At 39.6% G+C, this 14,160-nt stretch overlaps 1 protein-coding gene across 9 annotated transcripts in view; it reads left to right on the top strand.

The window, feature by feature from the left end:
- Positions 1-230: 230 nt before the first annotated feature.
- The window catches only part of POSTN (periostin), a 91,068-nt gene continuing 77,138 nt past the window's right edge, over positions 231-14,160 (top strand). For all 9 annotated transcript variants that reach the window (XM_060763451.2, XM_060763448.2, XM_060763450.2 and 6 more), the window contains exons 1-2: positions 231-443; positions 3,243-3,341. In XM_060763451.2, the coding sequence (XP_060619434.2) occupies positions 319-443; positions 3,243-3,341 (224 nt within the window). In that variant the 5' untranslated portion in view covers positions 231-318. The remainder of the gene's footprint in view (positions 444-3,242; positions 3,342-14,160) is intronic.

Below are 14,160 nucleotides of genomic sequence, written 5' to 3'. Positions count from 1 at the left end.
TCTCCAACTGCTTAAATAATCAGTTAAAGTAGGGGTGTGTGTGGCACCTCTAGAAATATATAGCAAAGGGGGGGGGGGAGAATCCCAGAACAGAGTTTACGTTAAACATTTATGCAGGGGCTGATGAAATACTGTCTGCTGCTTTCCTCTTCCTATGAGGGTGGTTCGAAGTCTCAGGTTAATACATTTCCCCTCCCACTGTGCTATAGCATGTATATAAACTTTGAGTTCTCTTGAGCCTCTTGCCCATTCTCTTTTCAGACTAGTGGAGGAGACAGGAGCGACTGAGCAAGCGAGAGTGAGAGAGAGGCAAAAGGGATGGAGCTCCTTTCGGTTGCTACAGTCAGTATTTGTTTCCTATCAGCTTTTCATCCAGCAGAATCTGCCACTGCTCATTATGATAAGATTTTGAGCCACAGTCGGATCAGAGCACGTGAACAAGGGTAAGTCTGGATTTTATTTCCTACCTAAGTATTCACAACCTATAGTCTAAATTCAACTTTCTTCAAACACCAAAAGCTATTGTTTAGCCACAGTAAAGTGTTCCAAGTGTGTTTTATGTGCTCTTGCTGCAAACTTTTAATGAAAAGAAAAAAGCAAGATTGGAATTTGTTAATCAGCTCAAATATTTTAAAGCAGCCATAAACAGAAAATAAGTATTTTCACTTCTGTTGTGAGGATGTTATAGGAGGTTCTAGATTGTGCTAGGGCATATCAAAGCCCAACTCTACATCTGATTTTAATGTGAGAACTCCATCCCAGAATATTTGAAATGGGAAGAGATGCATGTGCCTCCTGGCAAAGCAGAATATGTATCCCACACTGCGGAGTGAGTAAGATGCATTGGTCACTAATCAAATAATAACCCTTTTACATTATCCAGGCTTAGTTAGTGATAAGTGGTCCATTAGTTAATTGGGCACCTTCCCCATACTTGTATGCTCAGAAAGCCAGACACACAAAACCCCTTCCTTTCTTTCTTCCACGTAGGTTAATTATGAATTTATTTCAAATGTTTATGAACTATTGTGCCCAATACAGTCAAAAAGCATGCTTGAATAATTTTGTTCATTCTAAGATGGTTATATTTGACTATGTAAAACAAATATTTATGACAAAAATGGAAGTAAATTATATTTTTTAAATTATATTTACCCATCTAAAACAAATTGTCTTGCTATTCTATAGTAGGTGCTATAAGAGAAAAATATTTAATGTCATCATAAAGCAACAAATTGTGCAAAAAGTTGAACAATTTTTTGGTTATGGGGTTAATTATTTGTGTACTGTTGTGATATCCCAGATGATCCACACTGCCCCACCCCATATAACTTCAGTAACACAGCTGTGAGCAGAATGACACCCAAGGGGGGAAAGTGTTGATGTTATTCACACCCCATTCCATTTGTTACCATTTCTAATGCAAAAGCCAGTAGATTTTACAAGGTAAAGGCACAGATCAGATACGAACTATCATTTTTGAAAGGCATGAAAACAATACGCATTACACAATACACACTTATAACACTATGATTCCACTATAACTGCCATGGCTGTATCCTTTGAACTCCAGGATGTGGCACTTGAATAAAGAGTTTCAACTGTTTATTTTAATACTGTTAATATTAGTTCTATTTTGATATTTGTATATTTTCAAATGGTATTGTATTGGTTTCACTGTAAGCTACCATGGCAATTATTACAATTGAATCATAATGTATAATGGTGCAGTGTGAATGGAACCCCAGATCTCAAGAGCTCCCCTCCTAAACATCTAAGAACTGCCTGACATTTTGGCTGAGGAAAGTACAATATTTTATGAGAGAATTGAAGATGGAATCACAGAATCCTTCTCTCTCCTATGCATGGCTAGATTAATTTTACAGGCTTTTGAAATACTACCAACTGCCACCAGCCCACTGCCCCAAAACATGTGAGCAAAAGATTGTGTGATAATCTTGCCCTCTATGAGCAGCTGGGTCTCACATATGGAGCTAATGAGACTTGATTGCTATAAAAGTTTTCTGCATGACATAAATGGAAAATTAGAAATGGCTGTTTGAACTATTATATTCAATAGAAACCAGATGCTTCTGTGCCAATAAAAACCCTACCACGCTGTTCCTACCTCTAGAAAAGAAATGTGTCTGTCTCCAGCATTGGATATTCAGATGTGAATAAGCAACCATTAACCTGGATATTGGAAACATTTGGAAAGTGAAAACGTTTTCAAGCAAGATTCAGGCTATTGAAAGACAAGTCAAATTTGCACAACAAAACCTTAGGGAACAAGGATTAAGTCTATGGTCATACGATTAGAGCTATCAGATGTTGTTATGTTGATTTAACTACATTTGCACCTAATAATCATTTTTTCATCTGGAAAAATCTTGTAAGACTTCTCTATCCAAGTAATATTTCATACATCTGACTTGTACTTGTCTGAAGTCCCATGCAACTTTTAAAACCAAGCTGTCTTTCAGGAAATAGACTTCTGGTTATAGTTAGACATAGGAGAGACATTTGTTCAATGTTATACCAGATAACACACCAAATTTGGACTTCAAAAATCATAAATGAATGGAAACAGATTTAGTATGGCTTCTGTATCTGAAGGGGATGCATTCCCAAACTTCACACGGAAATGTGAAATTACAAACCATAGTAAAATCTATTGCAATAAAGTTCCAAGAATATCACAGAGTTATGATAGAGGCCCAAGAAAATGCCCTGCAAGACATATTTTGCCAAATGTGGATAAATGAAAATATGGGTACAGATCCTGCATATATGGGTATCATACTGTCTTTACATTTTCCAGAATTTTTTGATACTATTTTCCATGAAGACAGTTCATACAAAAATATGTACATTAAAAGCAAATGCAGACACAAGATACATAACTAGTGGGAAACGTGCAGGAAAATATGTTTGAATTAAAACAACATGCAAATTACATGATATAGTAAAAGTTCACTTGCTAAAACACACACATTGATAAACAGTATATATAGGGAGAAAGTATGAAAAATAAATATTTTAGAAGACATGTATATATAAACATATGATGATTTTGACCATGCTAGTCTATGGAACTGAACCAAAATGAGGCCAGGAAATGAAAAACTGAGTAGAACCCACACATACTAGGAATTTTGTAAAGTTTTAGTTTTGAATACTTTTATAAATATTAATGCTGAGAAAGGTTTTTTATATTGGTCCTTCTTTTCTTTGCCCACCAGGCCAAATGTCTGCGCTCTCCAGCAAGTTATGGGAACCAACAAGAAATATTTCAGCACATGTAGAAACTGGTACCAGGGAGCCATCTGTGGGAAGAAAGCGTAAGTCCTGCCTCTATCATCAGTACTAACAATTGGTGGCCAACTTTTCTTTTGCAAGGAGAGTCTGCACAATGCATCTCATATTTTGAACTTGACTCTTGCCAAACTAGTTTTGTTTCATTCTATGAAATAAAATAACTTTATTGCCATTTGTACATTGTACAACAAGATTAAATTATTTCCCTAGCACACATCACAAAAACAACACAACAATCCCTCGACACTCCAACCACCACTGCACACCCCCAATGCCACATCAATGTGAAACCATGGAGTTTAGTGTAGTTACAGCTCTAGAATAAAGCCTATTTTTCCATCTGTTTGTCCTTGTCTTTGTCACCTGTACCTCCTATCAGTTGGTAATAATTTTTTTAAGGATATGCTACCATGTAGTCATAGTCTTGGACTATGACTCTGCAGATCAGGGTACAAATCTCCACTCAACCATGGAAACCTACTGAGCGACTTTGGTTAAGTCACACTTTTTCGGCTTTAGAGTAAGGCAAAGGCAAGCCTGCTTTAAACAAACCTTGACAGGAAAACCTCCTGGTAGTTTCACCTAGTACTTAATCCCACTGGTTTAGGGTTCTCTTTCCATGTGCTTCGGAAATGGACTCCCATGGTTAGTCTCATGAAGGCCATCACATGATGTAAGGGCACATCTGGTGGGACTCTGTGGTGCTCCTTTTCCACAGTGCATAGAACAAAGCCCTAAATCTGTCTTCAGAAGATGGATGTTACCCGTCTACTAATGGTGAAAAGTGGGCTAAAGTGGGGAAAAGATGGACATTGATGCAGAAAGGACGTGGGATGTCTGGCCATCCCGAAAGATGGGGGGGAAAGGTAGGGAACAGGTTAAGATGGTTCCCTTCACTTTCCCCCACTTTCCCCCCACTCATGAGATGGTCCCTACAGTCATCATAAATCAGAGACAACTTGAAGGCACACATCGACAATAACAACACACTTAATAGTATGTTTGCAAGGAGCAATTACATTTGGTAAGTATAAGCTATAAGAACATGTTCTGACATGCTCTTAAGAACATGCTGTGATACCTTCAGGCTTTTAGACCCTAGACCCATCCGAGAGAACCAACATCAATGTTTAATGGATTATTTTCAACCCGAGTACAAGGACAAGATCTTGGAAAGAATGAAGGCAACCACTTGTTCTCTGGACCCTTGCCCATCCTGGCTAATTAAATCGCCTGGAGGTGGGGACTGGCAGAATGGGTGAAAGTGCTGGTGAATGCCTCCTTGACTCAAGATATAATGCCCTCCAAATTCAAGGATGCTGTAGTAAGTAAAGTAAGTAAAAGTAAAAGAAACCAGCATTGGATACCACTGAACTAGACAACTATCGGCCAGTTTCAAATCTCCTCTTCCTGGACAAGTTTCTAGAGAAGCTGGTTGCCTTTCAGTTCCAATGTCTCTTGGATGAAACCCATTATCTGGATCAGTTTCAATCTGGTTTCAGGCCCGGTTTTGGAACTGAAGTGCCATTTGTCGCCATGGTGGATGATCTACAAAGAGAACTAGGTAGGGGGAGTGTGTCCCTTGAGGTTCTCCTGGACCACTCAGCGGCATTCAATACCATTGACCATGGTATCCTTTTAGGCTGCTTCTCTGGGATAGGTCTTGGGGGCAATGTTTTAATTTTTTAAAAATATAATCTTTATTGACATTTTTCCATAAAAAACATTTTAAATCCTTTAGGTGGAGGAGATAATAGCCAAAAACAAACAAAACCAAAAAGAATAGACAGAATAAGGCAGCATAGGGTGATCTAGTATGAAAAGGGGGGGGGGGGAGAGAAAGAAAAGAAAACTAAAGAAAATAATAATAATAATAGTAATAATAATAATAATAATAATAATAAAGACCTTAGACAGGCCCCTACATTGGCTGTCATCAGAAAGAATTTGAAGACCTGGCTTTTCCGATGCGCCTTCCCAGATTAGGAAATCTCCACTACCAAGTCCCATAAGCACTTTATCAGAACCAATGATTGCTGCACATCGCACATTGCACTTGCCCTAGAAGCCCCATATACACCTCCTGTCATATCAGCACTTTTAATCTTTGTACCCACTCTCTGGCCCGACCCAGTTTTATTGTGTTTTAGTGTTTTGTGCCTGTTGTTTATTTTGCTTTATTCTGTTTTTAATTGTTTGATTTGCTTAGATTGTACTGTTGTGTTGTGTGTTGAGTCCTCGGCCTGTGTAAGCCGCATTGAATCCTTCGGGAGATGCTAGCGGGGTACAAATAAAGTTTAATAATAATAATAATAATAATAATAATAATAATAATAATAATAATAAATATATAGATATTTTGACTCCCAGATAACTTTTTCGAGGTTTTCTCCTTTGCCTTCGTTCTCTCTTTTTCTTCTTGCTTCTCAAATCTTCTCTTCCTTTTTTTCATCCTGGTATGCTTACTTTTTCTCTTCATATCAGTATTTTCTTTTTAAAAAATATTCTGTAACTTTTTTTTGTCATGTTAGGAGCAAGTCTCTTCTGGTGTGAGGAAATTGGCCATCTGCAAAGACATTGCCCAAGGGATGCCTGGATGATTTGATGTTTTTATCATCCTTGTGGGAGGCTTCTCTCATGTCCCCGCATGAGAAGCTGGAGCGGATAGAGGGAGCTCATCCACCTCTCCCCAGATTCAAACCTTCTTGGCATTTAGGGCTAGGAACATAAGTTTCTTTTGAATTTTTATTTTGTAATATTCTATTAAATCTATTATTGTCCTTACATTGTCCCTTTGGTATCTATTGGGTCAAAACCCTGTCTGTTCTTCTTTTATGCGTTTGCTTAGTAATTTTTTCAATTTTTCTGCTATTATACTGGCAAATATTTTATAATCTAGATTTAGGAGTGATATTGGTCTATAATTTTTGACCTCCTCTGGGTCAAGTTCTCTATATGTATTATACAGATGTTCACTTGTTTCCATGTTATAGGGATTTCTTCTTTTTGCCTAATTTATTCATAATTTTTTCAGATATGGTGTTAACTCTTGTTCAAAAGTCTTATAATATCCTGCAGATAATCCGTCTGGCAACGGTGCTTTATTTGTTTTCAAATCTTATTGCATTTTAAATTTCCCTATTTAGTTCTTCCCTTTGGTCATCCGTGATTCTTTGAATTTCCTGATGTCCCAAGTATTTTGATATCTTTTCTTCTTCTGTCTTGTCCTTTTGGTATAATTTTCTATAGAATTTTGTATTTTTTTAATACCATCCCCTCTTCTACCTTCAATTTAGTCACATATGTTGCTCCCCTCTTTCTCCTTAATTTATTTGATAATCATTTTCCAGGTTTATTTGCATTTTCAAAGAAGTCCTGTTTCATATCTTTCAATTGTTTTGCTCTTTCTTCCAGTTCTAAATATTCCCTTTGCTTATGTAACAATTCCAGATTTTTCTGTAGTTCTTTTTTTATTTCTTTTAAGTTGATTTTCTTCTTTATTAATTTCTTCCATAATTTCCCCCATTTTTTGTAATTTCATCTTATTCTTTATCACTTTTGCTGTATAAAATTCCCCCTCATCACCACCTTACTGGGGCAATGTTTTACAATTGCTTTGGTTATTCTCGGAGGGCTGGTCCCAGATGGTGGCTCTGGGGGACTCCTGTTCTACTCCCTGGCTTGTGGGTCCCTCGGGGCTCTATTCTGTCCTCCATGCTGTTTAACATTTACATGAAACCATGGAGGGGGGGAGATCATCCGGAGTTTTGGAGTTCAGTGTCAAATTTATGCAGATGACACCCAACTTTATCAGGGATGTCATCCTGGTCCTGAACCAGTGCCTGTCTTCAGTAATGTACTGGATGGAGTTGAACAAGTTGAAATTAAATCCAGACAAGACAGAGATACTCCTGGTCATTGGGAAGGTGGATCTAGATGTAGGATTTCAATCTGTGTTGGATGAGGTCACACTTCCCATAAAAACACAGGTCTGCAGTCTGGGAGTGCTTGGACTCATTGCTGACCTTGGAACCTCAGGTGTCAGTAGCAGCCAGGAGCACAATTAAAACTTGGTTGTCTGTGCTTTAGTCACATCCCACTTGGACTACTACAATGCTCTCTACATGGGTATGCCTTTGAAGATAGTTCAGAAGCTTCAACTGGTTCAGAGATTGGCAGCCAGATTACTAACTGGAGCACCACACAGGAAGCAGTCAATTCCCATGTTATGGCAGCTCCACTGGCTGCCGATGCACTTTCAGAGTACTGGTTATTACCTATAAAGCCTTAAACATTTCAGGCCCAAACTATTTGACAAACCACATCCCTGCATATAAACCTACCTGGACACTACAATCAAACGGGGGGGGGGGGGGGGGCTCCTCTTATTCCCACCCACATCTCAGGAGTGCCTGGTGGGGATAAGAGAGGGGGCCTCCTCAGTGATCACCTCTACCCTCTGGAACTCCCTCCATATGTAAATTAGAACAGCTCCCTCACTCCTATTGTTGATACTACAACAATAACAGATAGCCTTGAAACAGATGATGCAAAAAATTGAGCTACAATAATCCAGTCACCTACAGCTGACTGGCCACTAGTTTCCAATGCATTTACAAATCTGTGTTACATGTTGAAAAAACATGTAACAATTAAACCTTCTATAAATAATTATAAGACACAGATCATCCTGGTTTGACACTGAATGATGACTGTTAAAAAAAAAACTGAAGTCAGCAATGAGACTTACCCAGAAGTCTTCCTCTGCTCTGATTCAAGCCTTAGAAAGAAATATAAAAAACTTACAAAACTGAAGGAAAAAAAATATGCCATTGCAACTTGGTCTGGACTTGAAATAGCAACAAAGAGTCATAATTGAGCTATATTTTAGCTTTCTGTAGCAGGAATATTAAAGGAACCAACATTTTCACTTGATATACTAATCTCAGACAAGGATTGGAAGAATTACTATCAAGGTTTATTTGCTTTAACAGAACCTGTAGAGAAACAGCACTTAAACAGAGATTTATGCATGGAAGCCCCTCCTTCCTGGCTACCAGTTTCAGAAAAAGAGATAAAGTGTATCATTAAAGGCTAAAAGAGTGATAAAGAACTTGAAGATTTCTTACCAACCCAATTATTTTTAAAAGATCCTAATTGGTGGGCTCCTTTTTTGGCGGGCTTGTTACCATATAAACATGGAAGTTGACAAAAGTGGCTCCCATATATAAAAAGGGAAATAAAAAAGATCCCAGTAGTTACAGGCCCATTCGTTTAATAGATATTGTTGCCAAAATTTATGCTAGGTTCCTACTGAGCAGAGTTGAAAACTGGGTAAACAAAAAAGGTATCCTTGTGGAAGAACAACCAGGTTTTAAACAAAACAGATCTACCATCAATAACTGTTTTATTCTGAATCACTTGATTGCTAAATATGCCTGTAAGAGGAGACACTTGTATGCTGCCTTGATTGACTTCTCTGCAGCATTTGATATGGTGAACAGAGAACTATTACGAAATAAGTTGTTCACCCTCAAAATGGAACCTAGACTGTTGCTACTGATCAAAGCCTTATACACAAGCACCTGTTTGAGAGCCCAGTTTGGGGCAAATGGAGCTATGACAAGCAGGATCAATACATGTAAAGGGGTAATACAAGGGTGCATTTTAGCACAAATATTATTTAATCTCTATATCAATGATATGCCTAGAGTAATCAAGGACCCTCCCTAAACATATACTGTAACACTTTGCTATATGCTGATGATATGATATTACTATCACATTGGCAAGTTGGACTTCATGGGTTGTTTAGGAGACTCTGTCCCTATTACCAGGATAACTCTCTAATCATCAAAAAATCAAAGTAAAAATAATGGTGTTTGAAAAAACACAGCAGAGACACTGATGGCAATTAGAGGGTGAGGTAATAGAACAAGTAAACACCTTCCCTTATCTTGGAGTAATTTTCTCCAACACGGGTTCTTGGATGTTTCATCATCAAAGTAGCACACTCAGGGCAAAGGCTCACCTAAGTACCCTAATCCCAATAATTAAATTATATAAAGCTAAGGTTACACCTGTGCTTTTGTATACATCAATAGAACTTGTAAGCTAGTAAACTACTTTGAATGGACTTACAGGAGGACACTCTGGAGGTTGCTGCTTAAACCTCCTGCCCGTGTGGGTGACCTGGGCCATTGTCTTCGCTGCCAGGTGGGTCTGTGCAGTTGTTGCTGTGCCTGAGCAGAAGAATGCACTGCCACTGTTGCGGCTTGGGTCGGGGGACAGTGCTGGGTGGAGTTGCGCCATTGTTGCTTCATCTGGATGAAGTGTAGCTGTTGTTGTTGTAGCTGTTGTTGTTGTTGTAGCTGTTGCATCTACCCAGCTTGTAACTTGATCAAAAAAGAGATCAGATTAGTCGAGCCACGCGTCCCCTATTCCGTATCTTTGCATTTCATTTTTTCTGCCTAAGTGGCATATCCTGCATTTGTCACTGTTGAACTTTATTTTGTTAGTTTTGGTCCATCTCTCTAATCTGTTAAGATCATCTTGAATTCTGCTCCTGTCCTCTGGAGTATTGGCTATCCCTCCCAATTTGGTATTGTCTACACACTTGATGATTGTGCCTTCTAACCCTTCATCTAAGTCAGTGGTTCTCAACCTGTGGGTCCCCAGGTGTTTTGGCCTACAACTTCCAGAAATCCCAGCCAGTTTACCAGCTGTTAGGATTTCTGGGAGTCGAAGGCCAAAACATCTGGGCACCCACAGGTTGAGAACCACTGATCTAAGTCATTAATAAAGATGTTGAACCCGGCAGCACTCCGCTCATTATTTCTTTCCAGGAAGCATTGGTGAGCACCCTTTGGGTTCATCCACTTAACCAATTACAGCTCCACCTAACCGTAGTTTTGCCTAGCCCACATTGGGCTAGTTTGTTTGCCAGAAGGTCATGGGGGACCTTGTCGAAGGCCTTTCTGAAATCCAGGTATGTTACATCCACGGCATTTCCCGCATCTACCCAGCTTGTAACTCTATTGAAAAAAGAGATCAGATTAGGCTGGCTTGACTTGTTTTTGATAAATCCATGTTGACTCTTAGCGATGACCGCATTCGTTTCTAAGTGTTTGTAGACCACTTCCTTAACAATCTTTTCCAGAATCTTGCCTGGTATCGATGTGAGGCTGACCGGACGGTAATTGTTTGTGTCATCCTTTTTTCCCTTCTTGAAGATTGGGACCACATTGGCTCTCCTCCAGCAGAAGTCTGCTGGAACTTCTCCCGTTCTCCAAGAACTCTCAAAGATGATTGCCAATGGTTCCGAGATGACTTCTGCTAGTTTCTTCAATATTCTTGGATGTAGTTGATCTGGCCCCGGGGACTTGAACTTGTTTAGAGTGGCCAGGTATTCCTGGATGACTTGTTTCCCAATTTGGGGTTGGGTGTCCTCTAATCCCTCATCCACTCCATCCTGCTGAGGTTGAAGATGACCTGCTGATTACAACCAATTACAGCTCAACCTAACCGTAGTTTTGCCTAGCCCACATTGGACTAGTTTGTTTGCCAGAAAGTCATGGGGGACCTTGTCGAAGGCCTTACTGAAATCCAGGTACGCTACATCCACAGCATTCCCTGCATCTAGCCAGCTTGTAACTCGATCAAAAAAGATTAGTCTGGCATGGGTTGTTTTTGATAAATCCGTGTTGACTATTAGCGATGACTGCATTTGTTTCTAAGTGTTTGCAGACCACTTCCTTAATTATCTTTTCCAGAATCTTACTTGGTATCAACATGAGGTTGACTGGATGGTAATTGTTTGGGTCATCCTTTTTCCACTTCTTGAAGATAAAGATCAAAGATGACTCTCAAAGATGATCACCAGTGGTTCTGAAATAACTTCCGCTAGTTCCTTCAATACTCTTGGATGTAGTTGATCTGGCCTTGGGGACTTGAATTCGTTTAGAGCATGCAAGTATTCCTGGGTGACTTGTTTCCCTATTTGAGGTTGGATTTCCCCTTATTCTTCATCCACTCCATGTTGCTGAGGTTGAGGATGGCTTTCTTTTTGTGAGAAGAATGAAGCAAAGAAGGCATTAAGTAGTTCTGCCTTTTCCCTGTACCTTGTAGGGGCCCTATCGCCTCCTTGTTCTTCCTTTTCCTACTGACGTAAGCAAAGAAGCCCTTTTATTGTTTTTAATGTCCCCAGCAAGCCTGAGCTCATTTTGTGCTTTAGCCTTGCAAACCTTTTTCCTACAAGGGTTGGTTATTTGTTTGAATTCTTCTTTCATGATTTCTCCCCTTTTACACTTTGTGTGCATGTCTCTTTTGAGCCTTAGCCTAGTTAGAAGTTTTTTGGACGTCTATTCTGGCTTCTTTGCACTTGTCTGGTTTTTTTCTCTTTGTTGGCACTGTTTGCAGTTGCGCCTTGAGTATTTCACTCTAGAAAAACTACCATCCATCCTGAACTCCCTTGTCTTTTAGTATCGGCATCCATCATTTTTTGGAAGTCAGCTCTCCTAAAGTCCAAAATGTGGGTTTGACTTTGTTGTGCATCACGTGGATCTTACCCATGTCCCATGCCCAAGACACACAGACAAGAGGAAAAATGAACAGAAAAATCTTTACTCTTAATAGCAGAGATGAAACACAAACTTGCAATGTTGCATACAAAAAACAAACAGTGCAAGAAACTTGCATAGTCTTTGTAAATAACACAAAATAAGGCATCATCTTAAGTCAAATAAGAGAGCAAAGGCATAAACCTTGAGTAAACAGCTATTCCACCATAGCCTCCTTTAGAGCAGCATAACAGCTTCTCTCCAAACTGCTCCTCAGAGCAGAGCCTTTGAGTATAGATCTCCTCAGAGAAAAAGCTCCCCAGAACTGTATTCTAAAAACTCATAGTTATACCCTATCGGGTGTGGCCCAAGATTCCTGGTTGACCTACATTACCAGCTGCACATAATTACCATCATAAGGTTTTTCTTCAACACACACACACACACTTGGTTCTGCTACAACTTACTGAAACATACTTGTCTTAGTTTCAGCTGTCCTTCATATCGCAAACTGCAGGAGCACATGGTCACTTGCCCCTAAGGATCCGACCACTTCGACTGCATTGATCAGGTCCTCCGCATTTGTTAGGATGAGATCGAAAGTAGCCGATCCCCTTCTACCTTCTGAACCACAAAATTCTCTGCAAGGCAAGCAAGGAATTTGTTGGACTTTGTACTTTTTACTTAGTTTTCCAGCAAATATCGGGATAGTTGAAATCGGCCATGACTACTATATCTCTTTTTTGTGCTTGTTTGGTCAACTGTTGACAGAAAGCTGTGTCAAGTTTTTCATCCTGAGTCAGAGGTCTGTAGTAGACACTCATAATGAGATCTTTTTGAGTCACGATTCCCTTGACTCTTATCCAGATGCTTTCAAGCTGATTTCCCAGATTGCAGTCTTTCATCTCTTCTGCAACATAACTGTTTCTCACATATAAGTCTACTCCCCCTCCTCTCCCCTTTTTTTCTGTTTCTGTAAAAGAGGTTATAGCCCTTGATGTCTACATTCCAGTGATAGGAGTCATCCCATTAGGTTTCAGTGATGCCTATGACATCATAAGTGTGGTATTGTACTAAAAGTTGGAGTTCATCTTGTTTATTTCCCATGCTCTGTATAAAGACCTGTGAGTCCCTGAAATCTACCCCTGAGCTGTTTATTTGGGATTATTGCACTTTCGCTACGTGGTCCTTGTTGTGTTTGTGCAACTCTCTGTTTAGCCTTTTGGCAGTTCCCTGACATTGTGGGTAAAGTACTGTTCGCAAGGCTGTTGTCCCCCTCCCCCGGTGGACCTAGTTTAAAGTGTGCCTAATGAGGCTTGCAAGTCTGTGAGCAAAAAAGGTGTTTTCTTTCTTGTGTGAGATGCACCCCATCCCTTGCCAGTAGGCCATCCTCCTGGAAATGCTTTCCTCCTGGTCGAGGAAGCCAAGGTGTTCCTCCTGACATCATTTTCTAAGCCAGTTATTGACCTGTACTTTCTGGCCCTTGTAGGGCCGTGTCTTACAACTGGAAGGAGGGATGAAAAGACCACCTGAACATTACACTGTTTTGGCTTTGGTCTGATATCTTGAAAATCATTTATAAATCATTAATAAATATATGTAGCACAAGTTCCAATCTGAGCAACAGACATGCCTCTGTTTATAGTCTGTCTGCGCGATCTTCTTGCAGCAGCTGAGTATGCGATCCTTCATTTCATCTGCTTCTTTGCAGAGTCTACACTTGGAATCTGTCATTAATTTTTGAATTCTGGCTTTGATGGCATTTGTTCTAATTACCTGTTCTAGGGCTGCAAGAACCAGGCCTTCTGTCTCCTTTTTCAAAGTTCCAATTTGTAAGCCATATCCTTGGTTTTTTCTTTGTCACTTTTGCTCTCAATTTTCCCAGGAACTGTCCATGGAGAACTATCTTTTGCCAGTTTTCTCTTCTGCTCTTCATTATATTTTTACGATAGTCACTCTTTGTCTTTTGCAATTTAAGCAGTTTTTTATGATTGACTTCCATCAATGTTGGTTCTTCACATGATCTGTCAGTTCATGATTCTTTTCTTCTACTGTTTGTTTCACTTTCAGAAGCCATCTTCCTCCTGTTTTCTGGGCAGGTAAAGTTTGTCAACATCATTACGTGGGTGTAATGAATAGTGGATTGTCATTTGTTTTCTTGTTTTTCTGTCCGGATCATCCAGTTCTGCTTGCATCCAGTTCACAATTCCAGCAGGTATCTGATGATGGAGACAGTCCAGGTGTTGATAGCCTTGATCATATTTCCACCATTTAATTTGCTCTT

This window comes from Anolis sagrei, chromosome 2, assembly GCF_037176765.1.
Source record: "Anolis sagrei isolate rAnoSag1 chromosome 2, rAnoSag1.mat, whole genome shotgun sequence".
NCBI lineage: Eukaryota > Metazoa > Chordata > Lepidosauria > Squamata > Dactyloidae > Anolis > Anolis sagrei.
Note: the sequence above shows the minus strand (reverse complement) of the source record. Positions and strands in the feature narration are given on the sequence as shown.